The sequence below is a fragment of the Chiloscyllium punctatum genome, chromosome 40 (genome assembly GCF_047496795.1).
Source record: "Chiloscyllium punctatum isolate Juve2018m chromosome 40, sChiPun1.3, whole genome shotgun sequence".
NCBI lineage: Eukaryota > Metazoa > Chordata > Chondrichthyes > Orectolobiformes > Hemiscylliidae > Chiloscyllium > Chiloscyllium punctatum.
Window position 1 is genome coordinate 50,745,207 of NC_092778.1, and position 17,463 is coordinate 50,762,669.

At 40.5% G+C, this 17,463-nt stretch overlaps 1 protein-coding gene across 1 annotated transcript in view; it reads left to right on the forward strand.

Annotated features, from left to right (window-relative positions):
• LOC140464599 (ras-related protein Rab-26-like) overlaps positions 1-17,463 on the forward strand; it is a 364,725-nt gene that overhangs the window by 243,626 nt on the left and 103,636 nt on the right. The window contains exon 5 of the mRNA XM_072559863.1: positions 1,050-1,102. Coding sequence (XP_072415964.1) covers positions 1,050-1,102 — 53 coding nt within the window. The remainder of the gene's footprint in view (positions 1-1,049; positions 1,103-17,463) is intronic.

Genomic DNA, 17,463 nt, shown 5'->3' on the forward strand with positions numbered 1-17,463 from the left:
AATAATAATAAGCACTGTGAAAAACCCAACTGCACTTCTTACAACAAAATGTGATTTGTTCAAAGGATTTCACAGTGAATCAAACAGCACAAAAAAGAAATACTGTTCATTTTGTTGATTTTCCAAAGGAACTGGGGTGTCTCACCTGGGAGTTCATCATCATTACCATTGCAAAACCTGCATCATCTTTGTTCATTTCATAGAGTCACAAAGTCATAGAGATGTACAGCATGGACACAGATCCTTCGGTCCAACCTGTCCATGCTGACCAGAAAGCCTAAATTAATCTAGTCCCATTTGCCAGCACTTGGCCCATATCCCTCTAAATCTTTCCTATTCATATATCCATCTAGATGCCTTTTAAATGTTGTAATTGTACTGGCCTCCACCATTTCCTTTGGTAGCTCATTCCCTATACACACTATCCTCTACGTGAAAATGTTGCCCCTTAGGCTTTTTTAAAATCTTGCCCCTCTCACCTTAAACCTCTAGTATTGGGCTCCCCCATGCTGGGGAAAAGACCTTGTCAATTTACCCTATCCATGCCCTTCATGATATTATAAACCTCTATAAGGTCACCCCTCAGACTTTGACACTCCAGGGAAAATAGCCCCAGTCTATCCAGCCTTTCCCTCTAGCTCAAACCCTCCAACCCCGGACAACATCCTTGTGAATCTTTTCTGAACCCTTTCAAGTTTCACAACATCTTTCTGTAGCAAGGAGACCAGAACTGAATGCAGTATTCCAATAGTGGCCTAACCAATGTCCTAAGCAGCTGCAATGACCTCCCAAGCCCTATACCCACTGCTCTGACTAATAAAGGAACACATATTAAACACCTTTTACACTATCCTGTCTACCTGTGACTCCACTTTCAAGGAACTATGAACCTGCACTTCAGGTCTCTTTGTTTGGCAACACTCCTGACTAATTTCAATAAATTACTCATGCAAGCCAGCTAGACAAAATCTCTTTTGTATGGCTTAGAACTTAAAAATCTCAATTGATTTGTGACGTAATTTTATCAATTATTTTTCTTCCTTTTACAGCTCTTTTGTTGCTGTATGATGTCACAAACAAAACATCATTTGACAACATTCAGGTAGGTGGATCTGTACGTTGAGTGAAAAGATCAGACCAGATCATGTATAGATTCATGGGTGTAATATCCAGCACTCAATGTATGATATTATGGGGCACTCTAGTTAAATATGAGGCTTATAGAATGGGTGTGTGGCATCATTTTGATACTGTTGTCTTTATTAAACTACATTTTCTGAGTTGGCACTGCCCAAAGTCATTTCATTGCTGAGGATATAACTGACGTCTGACTTGTATTAACGAAAATAAATAAAAAGAAGGTCAAATTAGAAAACACTAAATTGGTACTTTAAGCATTGAGGAAATCATTATGGAAGTTATGTTGAAAGATATTATTGTACAATACATGATACCGTTGTATTAAATCTTTTTGCTAATTCAATTGAAACTTAAAATCCACTAGAAGTAAATGGATTAAATCCTCTGATGAATAATATACAGGGAAGCTTTAAACTTTAAGAGTAACACGTTGTGCTATTATCAGACAAGTTGTTCTGAATTTAATGAATACAAAAGCACATACGACTGGTAGAGGTGTGATATTGGGAGAGATTTGAAAACTAGTTGCTCCATTTGTTCTATTTATTTTCATCAATGGAGTGATACACTAAGATTTCTCATTGATTGGATATTTAGACATGGGGCTAAAATGATCATTTTAAGGAGCTTGACTACAGACTGACTTGAGCAAGCAGTGAATTTTGGACACTTGGCATGGATTGACACAACGGCACTGTGTACTGTATATCAGTTTTCCTAGCAGTGAAAGGATGAAGCAATAAACTGTGAACTGTGGGTGGATTGTTTCTCAGGCTCCTGTTTAATATTGTTAGCCAACTCGTGGCAGTGAGAGAGATTTTCATGATCTTGTGAAGTGATAAATTATTACAATGAGAAAACAGATGATGGTGCATATATGTGTGACGGGCTCCTTAATCGTCATTTAGCCAATGCAGGATGGCCTTCTAAAAATCAGCTCATTGATTGTGTGGATCAATCTCTGCAAGCTATTAAAATTGGAATTGAGTTAACATTTTATCTCTTGGGTGAAAGGAACCATTTTGTTATGTTTTTCCTGTGGTGTTTTTGACATTCTTCAGAGGTGCTCTTTTTCAAGATTCAGTGAATGTGGCCAGATCGCTGCTATTTGCTTTGATTTGTTTGAACTGATGTTTAGTTTTACTGCGGATTCTCCCTCCCCTTCACTGCAACGTGGAAATTGGAGTGAGGTTGCAGAGGAGTAGGCTGGTGCAGCTCCATGGTTGCAATGGACTCTCTGTGAATGTGTAACATTAGATACGATATTTCACACACTTGGAAGAATTTTCAGCTGTTCGGCTGAAATATTTCCACAGTTTGCAGATAACCCTTAATGTTTTGACCCTTAAATGTGATTGCCAAGAATACAATTGTACAATGTCAAACGCATGCATGCTATTTAATAGGGGATTTTCCAAGCAGCTTCCAAACATGATGATGAATGCACACTGAGAAAGACTAGCTGTAAGTTCACTCTGTCACCTCGACCTCCTGCAACCCTTCAATAATTTGACTACTCTTTGCTCCTCTAACCCTGACCCCTTGCCCAGCTCTCCCTCTCCTTACACCATCAGAACAGCCATGCCTTCAACTGTTCAGGCCCTAAATGCTGGAATTTGCTTCTTAAAGTCTGATGCTTCTCTATTCCTCTCTCCTCCTTTCCCTTGCATCATCATTTGCCATGTTTCAGGGGTAGAGCTGCATTTGGTTTGGCTTTCCTCAGTGGTACTGTTAACATTGTCGTCCAACCCACTTTATTTTCCCATCTACCCATTCACATAAAGACTCTCTTTCACCTCTTTCTCTGTTCTTCAAATACATTAATCCTTTCCTGCCTCATTTGCAGAGAGGCTGTCCCTCCAAGCATAAGATAATAAGACATCAGAGCAGAGAGAGGCTGGAGAGGAGTTGAAAAATTTCCTAACGAAGAGCTTATGCTCAAAACGTCGACTCTCCTGCTCCTCAGATGCTGCCTGACCGTCTGTGCTTTTCCAGCACCACAGTTTTTGACTCTGATCTCCAGCATCTGCAGTTCACTTTCTCCCAGAGAGGAGTTAAGGCTGAGATGAGATCAGCCTTAATTGTACTAAATGGTGGATCAGTCTCAAGTAGCTGAATTTCCTTTTCCTGCTCCTGGTTGTCATGTCCTTATGTTCTTATTCAACCCGTCAACTCTGCTGCACCATTCAGTGACATCAATGATCTGATAATCTCCAGCCCCAATTTCCTGCCTTTTCCTGCCTGATTCCCTTACTGATTAAAAACGAGTCTCTTTCAGCCTTGAATATACTTGACATCACAGCATCAACGTGCAATGGTAACTGTTCAAACATTCCCTTCTTCCAAATACCCTCAAGCTTATATATAGACTGTTATGGACCAGATCAAACCCGCTCAGAATATATTAATAAGATTGCCTAGACCATACCATTTTCTTATTTTAGAGGTAAGTGTGAGGTGTTGCATTCCAGATACAATTCGATTGGTCAAACTACTCAACTTGAAGCAAAACACACTATAGTTAAAATACAGACGAAATAAAAATAAAAGACTTGGATTAACTTGAACTCTATTGGAATGCTTAATTTTAAAAAGATTACTAATTAACTGCTTCAACATAGTAGCATCCCATAAACACACTCTTGGCAAAGGCAAATTCAGTAAAATAGATTGTCTCTCGTGCAATTCCAGCAGCAGGAAGAGAACCCCTTTTAGCTGTAACAGAGAGAGGAATAAGGGCTTCCACATCCAGCTTCAAGACCCCAGCAACTGCTACTGAAGGCTAAAAGTTTAAAATGTCCTGGTTCTGTGGAAGCTTAACTTCACCCATTCAGGCTGCTTCAACTGTTCCAACTTTTAAAAAAATCCCAAGGCTTCAGAAGCTGGTTATGTTATTGGCCTTGAACAGATCATTTGGTACCTCTGTTTCAACCTCTCTTCATAAAAATAATCCGGACAAACAAATACACCTCTTAAAGCCATGGTATCGTCACACACCCATTCTATCCTCCACTGACACTGTCTGTTCACAGTCGGGGCAGGATGATCTGGCTTGTCTCCTGACATGTTGGGCAATATTGCACAGACCAGAAGCAACAAGAGGTAGTGGTAGAAGACCCAGGATGGTGCTATGGTATGAGCCCTGCCAACATGGGCATAGCTGCAGTGCCTGCGGAATGCTGTCTTGCCACCGCTAACATGGCCACTTGACATGCTTGAGGAACTTCGTTAGTTGCATGGGAACATGCTGCTGCAGCTTAATGGATAAAGTGGCAAGCCCATTCATGGTACATGGCTGACATTGAATTCAATGTCATTAATAAACGGTAGGGATTTCGTAATGAGGCAGTGATATCATTCCTCAATCATGACATGACTGAAGCAAGAGTCTTGCATCAAAAAATGGCGCTGCTTTAAAGCAGGAGTATGAGGCCTGGGAGAGGCCAGATACTTTTCAGGTGGTTCTTATTGCTACATTTCAGATTGTGTGAGCAAGCCATCTGATTACACTTCTGCCCAGTGGTTGTAACAGGGGATTAATTCATTGCCAACTTCACTTTTTAGTGCGTCTACTTCTTCTCTCTTTTGTGGAGCAGCATCAGAATGTGGAAGGTATGAGCTCCTTGTACTCATAATTCATAATCAATGCTGAAATCTCTCTGTGGGCTGCAGAGTGCAGCCTTACAAGGCTAATTAAACATTACACCTAAGTCACAAATCATCACTAATATTGCACATGGTTCGAGAGATCACTTGTGGTATCTTGCTGATGGATTGTCTGGAGGACAGAAGACTAGATGGGAAAGCAGAGAAGTGAGGAAGGATGATCTTTCTGGTGAGATGAGACATTAAACTGAGGCTCCAGCTGCTCTCTCAGGCTGAGGTAAAAGATCGTTATTTTGATGAAGAGCAGGAGATTAATCCCTGGTGTCCCAGGCTAACATTTATCACCAAACCATCATTAATAAAACAGCTTGACTGGTCCTTGCCACATTGCTGTTTGTATTAAGTATAATTCTGTTTGCTTTTTTTTTTGCTGCCTTTAAACATAACATTTGCTCAATGTGATCCTGCAGTAGTTTATGTCTCTTTTTGTATGTCCCTCTACCCTTTAATATCACAGATGTCACAGATGCTTTAAAGCCAGAGATCTGAGCAGAGTAAAAAGGCAAGACTTAATAGTGAGAAAGGAAAATTGGTGCATTTTTGTGCAATCTGAGGGCTAACCTTATTCAAATTTCCTGGAGTAACGAACAATTTGTGTGACAATCAGTTCTTCTCTGCCTTTGATGAAACACTTCAAGGTCTTAAAAATTGCTGGGAAGTGCAGGATGACACATTAGATTCTGCAGTCATCCTTTGCAGGCTGGCTGCTTCATCATTGGCCACATCTATAAAAATGAAAATGCAATACAAATACATCAAAACCCAAAGTAAACCCATCGGACATAAAGTGTGGACTGGATTCTCTGAGGACATGGTGCTGGTGTGCTTTCTTTGATAAAATCATGTTTGAAATAATTTTGTTTTGAGTGACAAATTGCGTGAAGATTGAGAAACCAGAATCCTCACAATGTTCAGATCATGAGTATTAAAATTCTGAATGTGTTTTATGTATATTTTTGTATTCATGCACAAGATGCGGTCATCGATGCCTAAAAAAATGTTTCTTGCTTTTGCGAAGGTGCTGGTGAGCTGTTGTCTCGAACTGCTGCAGTTCAGATGAATCGAATGACAGACAGACAGAATTATCAATCATTAATGACAATAATTATATTTACTTAGCTCTGATTCTGTGATTCTCTTCCTAACATTATCCTTTAACTGTGATGCTCAAATTTAATTGTGGCATTTCTACAGTTCTTTCTGGTGATTGGCTGGATGTACCATTCCCAATTCTTTTATTATTTCATAAACCATTGTGAGATCGTGACAGCACTACCACCTTCACATTCTGCTGCAGGCCACACACCATCCTGATTGGGAATTATATCGCAATCCGTTCACAATCTTTGGATCAAAACTGTGGCGAGTTCTTATTTGTGGAATAATCGCTTCTGCAGATAATGCATGCACCACTACCTTCTCGAGGGCAATTAGGGATGGGAATCAAATGCTGCCACCTGCCAGTGGTGCTCACATTCTCAGAAACAATTTCAAAAAAAATCTCTATGGAGATCCCTTGTTACTTGCTCCTAAAACCCCAGGTCTTTTTTTTTGTCATAGACTGTGGCTCATCTTTGCATTGTCTCAAATTTCCCCATGATTCTTGGCAAACAGAACAGATTGCAAATGTCAATGTGCAATCAGACAAGAGCCCCATAATCCTCTGGCTTGTATTTATTCTGGTTTATGTAGTGGTATCATGGAGTGGTCACATGCTTGACCTTCAGCCAAATGAACTTGGCATGTCATATTGGATGAGACTTCAGTGAGGTACCAAAGGTGCAGTCAGCCCAAGAGCTGCCTGCTCAGCTGGAACTAGAAGATGCCTTTGAACTATTTGAACAAAGAAAAATGAGTTGTGTCTGTCCATTTCATTGTCCAGCATTAAACCTGCAACCAGCACCATGTCAAACAGATTATCTCGTGACTAGTCATGGAAGTAATTCAGATTTCTAGAGTCTTGCCACACATCACCTGGCAGTCATTTTCGTATATCGCATCAGTGACGACACCTCAAAAGTGTTGTCTTGGCCTTAAAGTAATTAGCATATCTTGGGATCATTAAAAGTGCTATATAAATGCAAACCCTTGCTTTTTCTTACTTTTGTAACAGTTGGTCTGCATTTAATGCCTTACACTCTTTTCGAAGATATACAAAATGCATGACTATGAGAAGCCCATAGAGAAACATGGAGCTCTGAGCAAGTGGGTTAAATAGAAGCACTCCTTCAAATGCCACTAAATGACTTGTTACATTCAATCACACTCAATCTTCAGTGACTGTCATCTGCTGGTTTCAATTCAAGGACATATTCAATTCAACCTGCTGCCAGATTCTGACAAGCTGATACACCATCTCTGTTAGATTACATTCAACCAGTGTGAACACAAATGTGTCATTCACCTTGTCGCTGTCTCTCTTTTACTCATCTAGAGTTAGTGAGCAAAGTTAGCAGTGCAACCATTGTCATGTCACTGTGATATATTTCATCAAGTCTGCAGACAATAAACATCTCAGGGTAAAAGAAGCAAAGTACTGCAGATGCTGGAAGTGTGAAATAAACCCAGCGAATTTCAGCATCTGTAGATTGAGCAACCGAGTTAATGTTTCAAGTTGAGTATGACTCTTCTTCAGAATTTCCCAAGACCTTCTATCATCTTGTTGCTGACTATAACAGAGTAATCGCAATCTATCACAAGTACTGGAAATGTGCAATATTTCTTTATATTGGCACAATCTAACTACAGTCTGCATATTATAGATAGAAATCATTGACAGGTATCCACAATTTATGGCCTCATATTGAGAGCCCAGAGATTACCATTTACAAATCTAGAATCTGTAGTCACTGCATTCTTCTTTTCATTCAGTGGCTTGTGAGTCGTTGGAATTCTTCTCTCCTCTAAAAAGATTAACCCTACTTTCTCTAGTCTCCCCACATATTCATCCTTGCCACGGTTCTGGTAAATCCCCCCTTGGCCACATATTAGATTAGATTAGATTACTTACAGTGTGGAAACAGGCCCTTCAGCCCAACAAGTACTAAACCAGAGGTAGCTTCAATATGCATATTGTCAGCAATTACTTGTTCATAGGTTTCTCAGTTAAGCCCTGGGCAAGGCATTGCTTTCAAAGTCCACAAACAGTCAATTGTCTATGAATTATTTTATTTCCATGACTCTTCAAATGAAACAATGAAAGTTTAGATAAACTGAGAAAATGAATCATTTGCAATGAACTTCTGTGTATTGGAGATAGTTCCCTTCACTTCCTCTTCAAGGAAATTTTGTTCCTGTCATAGTGTTGGGCACCGCAGTCAAAGTTTCATTTATTGTGAATTTTGAGTCGGCTTAAAATTTCTGAGGAGTTAAGGTACTTAAGGGAAACCACATCAGAATGGGGTCTGGAGTTACATGCAGGATAGAATCAGTGAAATACCTTCTTCAGGACATAAGTACATTCAGCTACAATATTTGATTTCTCTTTCTTTCTTTTTCTCTTTCTTTTTTCTTTTTTCTCTTTCTCTCTTTCTCTTTCTTTCTTTCATTCTTTCTCTCTCTTTCTTTCTCTGTTTCTCTTTGTTTTCTCTCTCTCTTTCTTCCCTTCACTTTCTCTCTTTCTTTCCTTCTCTCTTACTCTCTTCCTTTCTCTCTTTTTTTCTCTCTTTCTTTCTTCCTTTCACTCTTTCTCCCTTTCTTTCTCTCTCTGTTTTCTTTCTCTCTTTCTCTCTTTCTTCCCTTCACTTTCTTTCTTTCTCTATCTCTTTCTTTCTTTTTCTCTTTCTCTCTCTTTTTCTCTATCACTTTGATTCTTTGTTTCTTTCTTGAGAACGTAGAACATAAACTGTACAGCATGCTTTCTTCCTTTCCCTCTCTCACTCTTTGGTTGTATCTTGACAGAGAAGAAAATGCCCTTTAGAAATTGCCCTTGACGTTGCATAATAAATGAGCCGTCTGTTAAACAAGAATAAATTGTAACAATATCCACTCAGGGATTTGTCAGGAAGTCTCAGAGAGCAAGGCTGTTTGGAAAGGATCATCTGTTAGCTAGTGGATCGTGCAGCCCAAGCTTCATCAGTATGTTGATGCTGAGCTGCAGTTGGTTGAATTAATTGCAATAGGAAAGTATGTCAAGTTCCTAAAGAACTTTGAAAAATGTGAGTGCTTTTAGAAAACTAATTTTGTGAATTTCGTATTCATAAGGTTCAAGGATGGACAACTATTTCAGCACTTACCATCTCAGTTCAGTTACCCTTATCAGTGGATGGGTTTTGGGAGTCAGGAGGTGAGTTACTCACTGCAGGATTTCTAGCCTCTGACCTACTTTTGTAGTCAATATGGTGAGGCTAGTTCAGTTTTTGGTAAATGTTAATACCAAGGATGTTGTTAGTGAGGATAAAATAATGGTAATGCTGTTGAATATTAAGCGGCTAAGGTTAGATTCTGTCTTGATGGAGATCATCATTGCCTGGCACATGAAGGTCACTTGCCACTGGTCAGCGCAGGCTTTGATGTTGTCCGGATTTTGTTGCATTTGAACATGGACTGCTTCAGTATCTGGGGAGTCGTGAATGGTGCTGAGCATTGTGCAATCATTAGCGAACATCCCACTTCTGACCTTGTGATGGAGGGAAGGCCATTGATGAAGCTGCTGAAGATAGTTGGGGGCCGAGGACACTAATCTGAGGAACTCCTTCAGAGATGTCTGGAGCTGAGAAGGCTGACCTCCAACAACCACAACCATTTTTCTATTTGCCAGGTATGATTCCAATTAACAGAGAGTTTTCCTCCTGATTTTTTCCATTGATTCTAGTTTTGTGAGATAGCTTTGATACTGCACTCAATTAAATATGGCCTTGATGTCAAGGGCAGTCACTCTCGCATAATAACTGAGCTGTTTTGTTTATGCTTGAATCAAGGCTATAAGAGGTCAGGAACTTCGTGGCCCTGGTAGATCTCATATTGAGTGTGCATGCGGATGGTTATTCCTGAGTAAGACCTGCTTAGTTGCAGGTTGGTTACATCATGATATTGTCATGGCCAGCCACAAAGGAAGATTTTAATGCTGGTATAATTGTCTGGATTTGAACTCAAATGCCAAAGATGAAAAGCCAGGATTTAATTCAAGGTACCACACAAGAATACTGGAGCAGAGGGACTTTGGGGTTCAAGTGCATAATTCTCCAAAAGTGGCCAAGCAAGTTGAAACAGGTGTTAAGATGACTTATAGAATCCTTGGGTTTCAAAATAGGGGCATAGAGTATAAAAGTCAGGAAGTAATGCTGCACTTCTGCAAATCATTGGTCAGTCCACATTTGGAATATTGCGTGCAGTGCTGGGCACCTTACTTAAGGATGGATGTTAAAGACCTGGAGAGAGTGCAAAGGAGATTTACTAGAATGATACCAGAAATGAGAGATTTTACATACAGGAAAGATTCAAGAAATTAGGCTCGTTCTCCTTGGAGCAGAGAAGCTTAAGAGGTGACCTACTTGATGTGTTCAAATTTAGGAACAATTTTGTCAGGATAAAGAAGGGCATTGTGTTTTCACTAGTTAGTATGTCAGTACTGAAAATGTGCTGCTGGAAAAGCGCAGCAGGTCTGGCAGCATCCAAGGAGCAGGAGAATCGACGTTTTGGGCATGAGCCTGAAGAAGGGCTCATGCCCGAAACATCGATTCTCCTGCTCCTTGGATGCTGCCTGACCTGCTGCGCTTTTCCAGCAACACATTTTCAGCTCTGATCTCTGGCATCTGCAGTCCTCACTTTCTCCTTAGTATGTCAGAAACAAGGGGTCACAATTTCAAGATTGTCAACAAGAGAGCTAGGAGTGAGATGAGGAGAAACATCTTTACTCAGAGAGTTGTTAGTAAAATAACTTCACAGAGGCCGGTATCCCATCACCAAGTCGCCCTTTTATGTTATGTGGAGAGTCCTTGACACTGATCCAGTTCCCTCACAGCCACCTCTCAGAGTGAACAGGATGTTTGACACTCCTGTTCTTATGTATCAGCCCGGGCTCCCTGATTGGACCAGGTTAACAGCCCCAGTCAGGGAACTCATATTCTATGAGGTCCACCTGGCTAACCTCGTTACAATTACTACAGTTAGCATTTGAAACATGCTGCCTGGCAGAGTGGTGGAGATGGATTCCTTGGGGAGGTTGTCAAAGAGACCTGGTTTTATATTTGAGAGTGATGAATTTCGAGGGCTATTGAGATGGGGCTGGAGAGTGGGAGTGGCTGGGTGGGTCTTTCAGAAGCCAGTACAGACACAATGTGCTGAATGGCCTCTTGCTGTCCTGTAAAATTCCATGATTCTATGTTTCTTCCCCCAGCCTGACTTCCTTAAAATGTCCAAGATCCAGGAAAATCTATGGCCTTTAAATTTTCATTGGTGTAACGAGCAATTTTCTCTTCAGGAAGCAGGGCGAGTTTCTTTCTGTCTGTCCTTTACCCTGATGCTCACATTTTTTGTTCTCTTTCTAGAACTGCTCAAAAGGCAATTTTACGTTAATTTTAGTAATTGACTGGCTTTGGTGGGTTTTCTGGACGTGATTGTGTGCTCATGAGTTGCTCTCTTTCTGCTTTCACCATCTGATGTTCAAGGCCGGAAGGGATGAAAGACCTGTTGGACAATCTTGGCTTGCAGCCTGGGCTTTAGTCAGTGGCCAACCTCGCAGATATGTAATCTTTACCAAAGACCAAGTGAGGATAGCAAACTGCTCTTTATGCTCTGATATTCAGGTTAAGTATTAGTCATGATCTTACTGAGTGATTCAAGGCACCATAAGCTGGCGGTATACCTATATATATATATATATATATATATACATATATGTACGGGATATACTTAACAGGGGAGGATGAACAGACTAGGACATTTTTTTCTTGAGCAGAGAAGGCTGAGGGATGATCTAACAGAGGTCTTCAAACTTCTAAAAAGCTGTGTTAAGGTAGAGTGAAGTTTTCACTTGTAGGGAAGAGCAAAAATAGAAGGCTTCAATGTAGGGTAATCACCAAGCAACAAAATAAGAAATTCAGAAAGGACATTTTAACCCAGACAACGGTGAGATGATTGTCCTTGCTACTCCAGACGGTGCTGAACTGGATGTTATACAAAGGAGTAATTAGACATGTTTATGGGGTAGATGGGAATAGAGAATCAGGCTGAGAGATTCAGATGAGGAAAGATAAGAGGATACTGAAGCAGAGGATAAACACTGGTCTGGCTCGGCTGGATTGAGTGGCTTGTTTCTGTGCTATATTTGCAATGTAATCCTGTTTGAGGCTTCCTCTTGCTTTCATTTCTTTTATTCTTTTGTCTGTTGCACACGCTTAGGAAGGCAAATGAAACATACCTCATCATTGCTTTAACCATCTTTCAATGTGGCAAAAAACACTTCACATTTTCTCCAACCTTTTTGTGCATCTAAGTTCTGAGGTGTGACATGGATGTGAACTTTGTAATAAAGCGGATGACTTATTTGTAAGATATTATATAAGCAGTGCTGCTAGACAGCTTTACTATACTAAGAAGTGAATTAAATTGATTGAGCCAAGTGGAGTGCACTGTAAGTGATCACTGATGAATGGTTTGAAACCTTTTTTTAAAACGGATCCTATTAATGTGACACATGCATATGGATTAATCCATATAGGCAATATAATTTGTCATATAATGATGCAGTTTCCTTGTGGGAAAAACGTTTTTAAAGAGAGCTTTGCACTGTGAGTATTGAGGACTTAATGGCTGTCTGAGAGTTCTGCTGTGTTAGAGAACAATGGAACTGTCAGTGCAAACAGTCCAGGCACTGATGCACTTAAAGGGTTGAAGGAAGAATTCTTATGAACTAACATTTCACGGTGGATATTCAGAATGAGACAATGGGCTCATATGACATGAAAACTATTATTGTCTGTAACATTATTGCTCATTTCTTTTAAGCTGAAATGATGTCTCAACCATTCTGGGAAATTTTTAGGGAGGATGCTATTAAATTGGAGTGGGTTCAGAAAGGATTTACCAGGAAGCTCGCGGGCCCATAGGGTTTGATTAACAAGGAGAGGGAGGATAAGCTGGGACTTTTTTCACTGGAGTGTGGGAGGTTGAGAGCCACCCTTATAAAGGTTTATAAAACTATGAAGGGTATAAATAAGATGAATAGCAAAAGTTTTTTCCATAGTTTAGGGGCAATCCAAGACACAGGATGTAGCTTTAAGGTGCGAGGAGAAAGATTTAGAAGGGACCTAAAGGGCAATGCTTTCACACAGAGGGTGGCGCCTGAATGGAATGAATTGTCAGAGGAAGCAGTAGATGCAGGTACACTTACAACATTTAAAAGACATTTGGGCAGGTGCATGAATAATAAAGATTTAGAGGAATATGGGCCAAATGCAGGCACTTGGGAGTAGTTTAGTGTGGGAGCATGGGGGTCTTTATGGACTGGTTGGATCGAGGGGTCTGCCTCCATGCTGTATCACTGTATGGTCATTGAAAATTTCTTGATCTTCGAATAGAATGGGAAGTGTTTATATTCCAATGCCCATGCTATCATTATTGAGCGGGATAGACTGTATGCAGTACAATCTCGGTTATCCGATCATTAATTGTCTGATTTTCAGATTATCTGAACAAGATCTCAAGGTCTCATAAAAAGGGCATAAGGCAACTCAGCATTCAGTTATCAGTTAAATGGCATTATGGTGTGCATTGCCGGATAACTGGGAAATGTTCGATAACCGGCACTCAAATGACCACTTGTTTATGATAGATCACTTATCGGTTAAATGGCATTATGGTGTGTGTTGCCGGTAACCAAATAACACCCGGATAAACTGCATGCATAAATTACCGCTTGTTTATGATCAGATCAATTATCTGAACAATCAATTATCCAAACAAAATACTCCCCAACCGTCTCTTTCAGATAATTGAGGTTCTACTATAGACCAGAGTCAAAAAGAGTGGTGCTGGAAAAGCGCAGCAGGTCAGGCAGCATCCAAGGAGCAGGAGAATCGACGTTTCAGGCATAAGCCCTTCATGAGGATTGTATAGACCTGGGGTAACTTGTGAAAAAGAGTTATATCAGACCTGAAACATTAATTCTGTTTCTCTTTCCATAGATGCTGCCAGACCTGCTGAGTTTCTCCATTGTTTCTGTGTTTGTTTCAGATTCCCAGCATCCACATTTTGCTTTTATTCCGCTCATTTTCCATCTGTCTTTATTCATATATGCGTTTTTGATTGTGGATAAATATATGCTTTGAAGAGGTTTTTGATTGCTGATTTTCAGCGGCAGCTTTTTCTCTCAATCACAGCGTGAAAGGAAAGAAAGAACTCGCATTTAATAGAGCCTTTCATCACCTCAGGGTTTCCCAAAGCACATGGCAGCCAATGAACTAATTTAGTCCTTTCACTTTCGTAACATTGTGTCCAACTTGTACTCAGCAAGGCTCCACAAAGATCAACTCATCTGCCTTGTGATCATTCTGTTGAAGGGTTAAATATTGATCAGAAAACCACCTCTTTCTCCAAATCGCCACCATCTCCTTACAATAATGCCATGGGATCTTTTACATCTGAAATGCGACTTCACTCTAATAGCTCATAGGACAGATGCTACTTTTCTTTGTGACCAGCACAGGGCATGTATGTATGAGAAGGAATGGGAGAACAATGCTACTTTCAGCACTAATACGTTTTGCTGTCACCAATAACACATTTACCAGGATGTTGCTGGGAATGGAGCGTTTGAGTTATTAAGAAAGGATGAATAGGCTGGGAGCTTTTTCACTGGAGTGTAAGAGGCTGAGGGGTTTATAAAATTATGAGGGACATAAATAAGGTGAATGGCAGGTGTATGTTCCCTAGGATTGGGGATTTCAAGACCCGGGGACAAATTTTAAGGTGAGAGGAGAAAAGTTTAAAAGAGGCATGAGGGGAAATTTTTTTTACACAAAGAGGGGTTTATGCATGGAATGAACTGCCAGAGAAAGGGGTGGATGCAGGCACAGTTGCAACGTTTCAAAGACTTTTGGATAAGCACATGAATAAGAAATGTTTGGAAGGATATGGGCCAAGCGCAGACAGGTGGGACTAGTTTAGTATGGGATTATGGTTGGCATATGGACCAAAGGGTCTGTTTCCATGCTGTATGACTCTGTCTAAGTTCTATATAATCTAAATGTAGATACTTTGGTATTACCAACCATATTTAATGGGAGAATTAACCATTCATTGTCACTAAACTAATCCTCAATTAATGAGCATTTTTAGAGTTATTTACACACTCATTTCCTTCTTCAGCAGCCCCCTTTGCCTTTAGCTGAGCATGACTCAAACATCTGTGCGTGAATCAGTGGCGAGCTGGTGAAGAGCTGAGCTCCGTCGTAGTGCTGGAGACGCAAACTCCTGTTCTGTTTCTGTGTATCAGTGCTTCCCAAACCTTCTCCCAGTCTGACTCCATTTTCATGTCTCAGAGATTGGCTGACCTCAGAGTGAAAATCTGGGGCTGGGGTTGGGGGAGTGTACGAAAGCTGTTGTGATGGAGAGGGGGTGTCTTCAGTTTCTCAGTAGGGACAGGGTTCTTGTTTGCTTTGGGGGGGTGCCAAGTATTGTGCATCAGAATTCTCTACTGCAGAAGACTGTGGAAGCCAAGATATAGAGCATATTTAAGAAACAAATTAGATTTTCAAAGCCTAATATGTCAAGGGATATGAGAGATGAGCAGGATGTTCTCCAAGATAGAGGATTGGCCATGATAATGTTGAATGCTAGTGTGGGCATGATGGGCCAAATGGCCTCCTGCTGCTCCTATTTTTAATGTTTCCATATTTTGAGAAGGTTTATCTGGAAAAAAAAGCTTTTTATGAAGCAACAATCTGACCTCAAAGAGCAGTTCATTTAGTTCAAAGGATCTCAAATAAGAAAAAAAAACTATACTAGTATCCAGTCCAAGCTCCACAGCAACTATTGCCGCCTCACAGCTTGCAACCATCCAATCTCATATCACAACTGGCGAGGGGTCAAAACCAACAGTCTGGGAAACTCTGCTGTAAATGGGTAAGAAGTTGGAAAAGGACTGTGAGTTATCAGATCCTGCAAGATACTACCAGCATGAGGGCTTAAACTACACTGAACACGCATTGTATTCCCAAGTGTAATGTGCATGTATCCTGAAAGATCTCAAATCACAGCGTCAAACTGTACCTCATTGATTTCAGAGTCACTGCTCCCATTATATTATCTGAGTGGGCTAGGGTATACAATGGGGTATAATGTTGGTAAATGTGAGGTCATCCATTTTGGTAGGAATAACAGCAACATGTTCTATTATTTAAATGGGGAAAAAATTGCAGCATGCTACAGTGCAGAGGGACCCGGGTGTCCTTGTATACGAATCACAATAGTTGGTTTGCAGGTGCAGCAGATAATTAAGAAAGCAAATGGAATATTGCCCTTAATTGCTAAAGGGGTGGAGTCTAAAAATGGACAGATTATTCTGCAGCTTATTGGGGTGCTGGTAAGGCCACACTTGGAGTACTGCATGTAGTTTTGGTCTCCTTACTTGAGAAAGGATGTACTGTCACTGGAGAGGGTTCAGAGGAGGTTCACTCAGTTGATTCCCGAGTTGAGAGACTGAGTAGACTGTGACTGTACTGAATGGAATTTAGAAGAATGAGTGGGGATCTTTTAGAAACATACAAAATTATGAAGGGAATAGATAAGATAGAAGCAGGGAGACTGATTCCACTGGGCGGGTGAAACTAAAAGTGGGCATAGCCTCAAAATAAGGGGAAACAGATTTAGGACTGAGTTGAGCAGGAACATAAGGGTTGTGAATCTGTGGAATTCCCTGCCCAGTGAAGAAGTTGAGGCTACCTCATTGAATGTTTTTAAGGCAAAGATCGATAGAGTTTTGAAAAACTAAAGGGATTCAGGGTTATGGTGAGTGGGCAGGTAAGTGGAGCGGAGTCTGTGAAATGCTCAGCAATGACCATATTGCATGTTTGAACAGGCTCGTTTGGCCAGGTGGCCTACTCCTGCTCTTGTTGCTTAGGTAACATTCAAATCAATTGTAAAACTAAGCAATACGTTGACACTTCCACTGAACTGAATGGAAGTAAATATAAATAACTTTAAATAGAAAGCCATTTAATTGCTAACAAAAACAGAAGGTGCTGGAAAAACACAACAGGTCTGGCAGCATCTGTGAAGAAAAATCAGAGTTAACGTTTCAGGACTAGTCACCGAACCTGAAATGTTAACTCTGATTTCTCTGCACAGATGCTGCCAGACCTGCTGAGCGTCTCCAGCAACTTCTGTTTTTGTTTCTGATTTACAGCATCTGCGTTCTTTTAGTTTTCATTTTTCCATTTAATTACTAATTGGGTGCCAGTTGAAAGTTCAGGTTCTGGGATGTAGGTAAAGCCAATGTGAATAAACTGAAATTTCCTTGAGTACAAAGAGTAAGTTTTGATTGTTTATAGATCTGGTCGTCTATCTAACACAAGAGGCAATCTGCTGAGGTGTGAGAATAGAGTTGCCAAGACAAATATAAATCCCCAGGTTTGTATTCCTTTGAATGCCAACCTGCAACAAATGCATTAGTGGGTTGTTCGTCAAAAGATTGGGCACATTTGGGTTGAAATAATG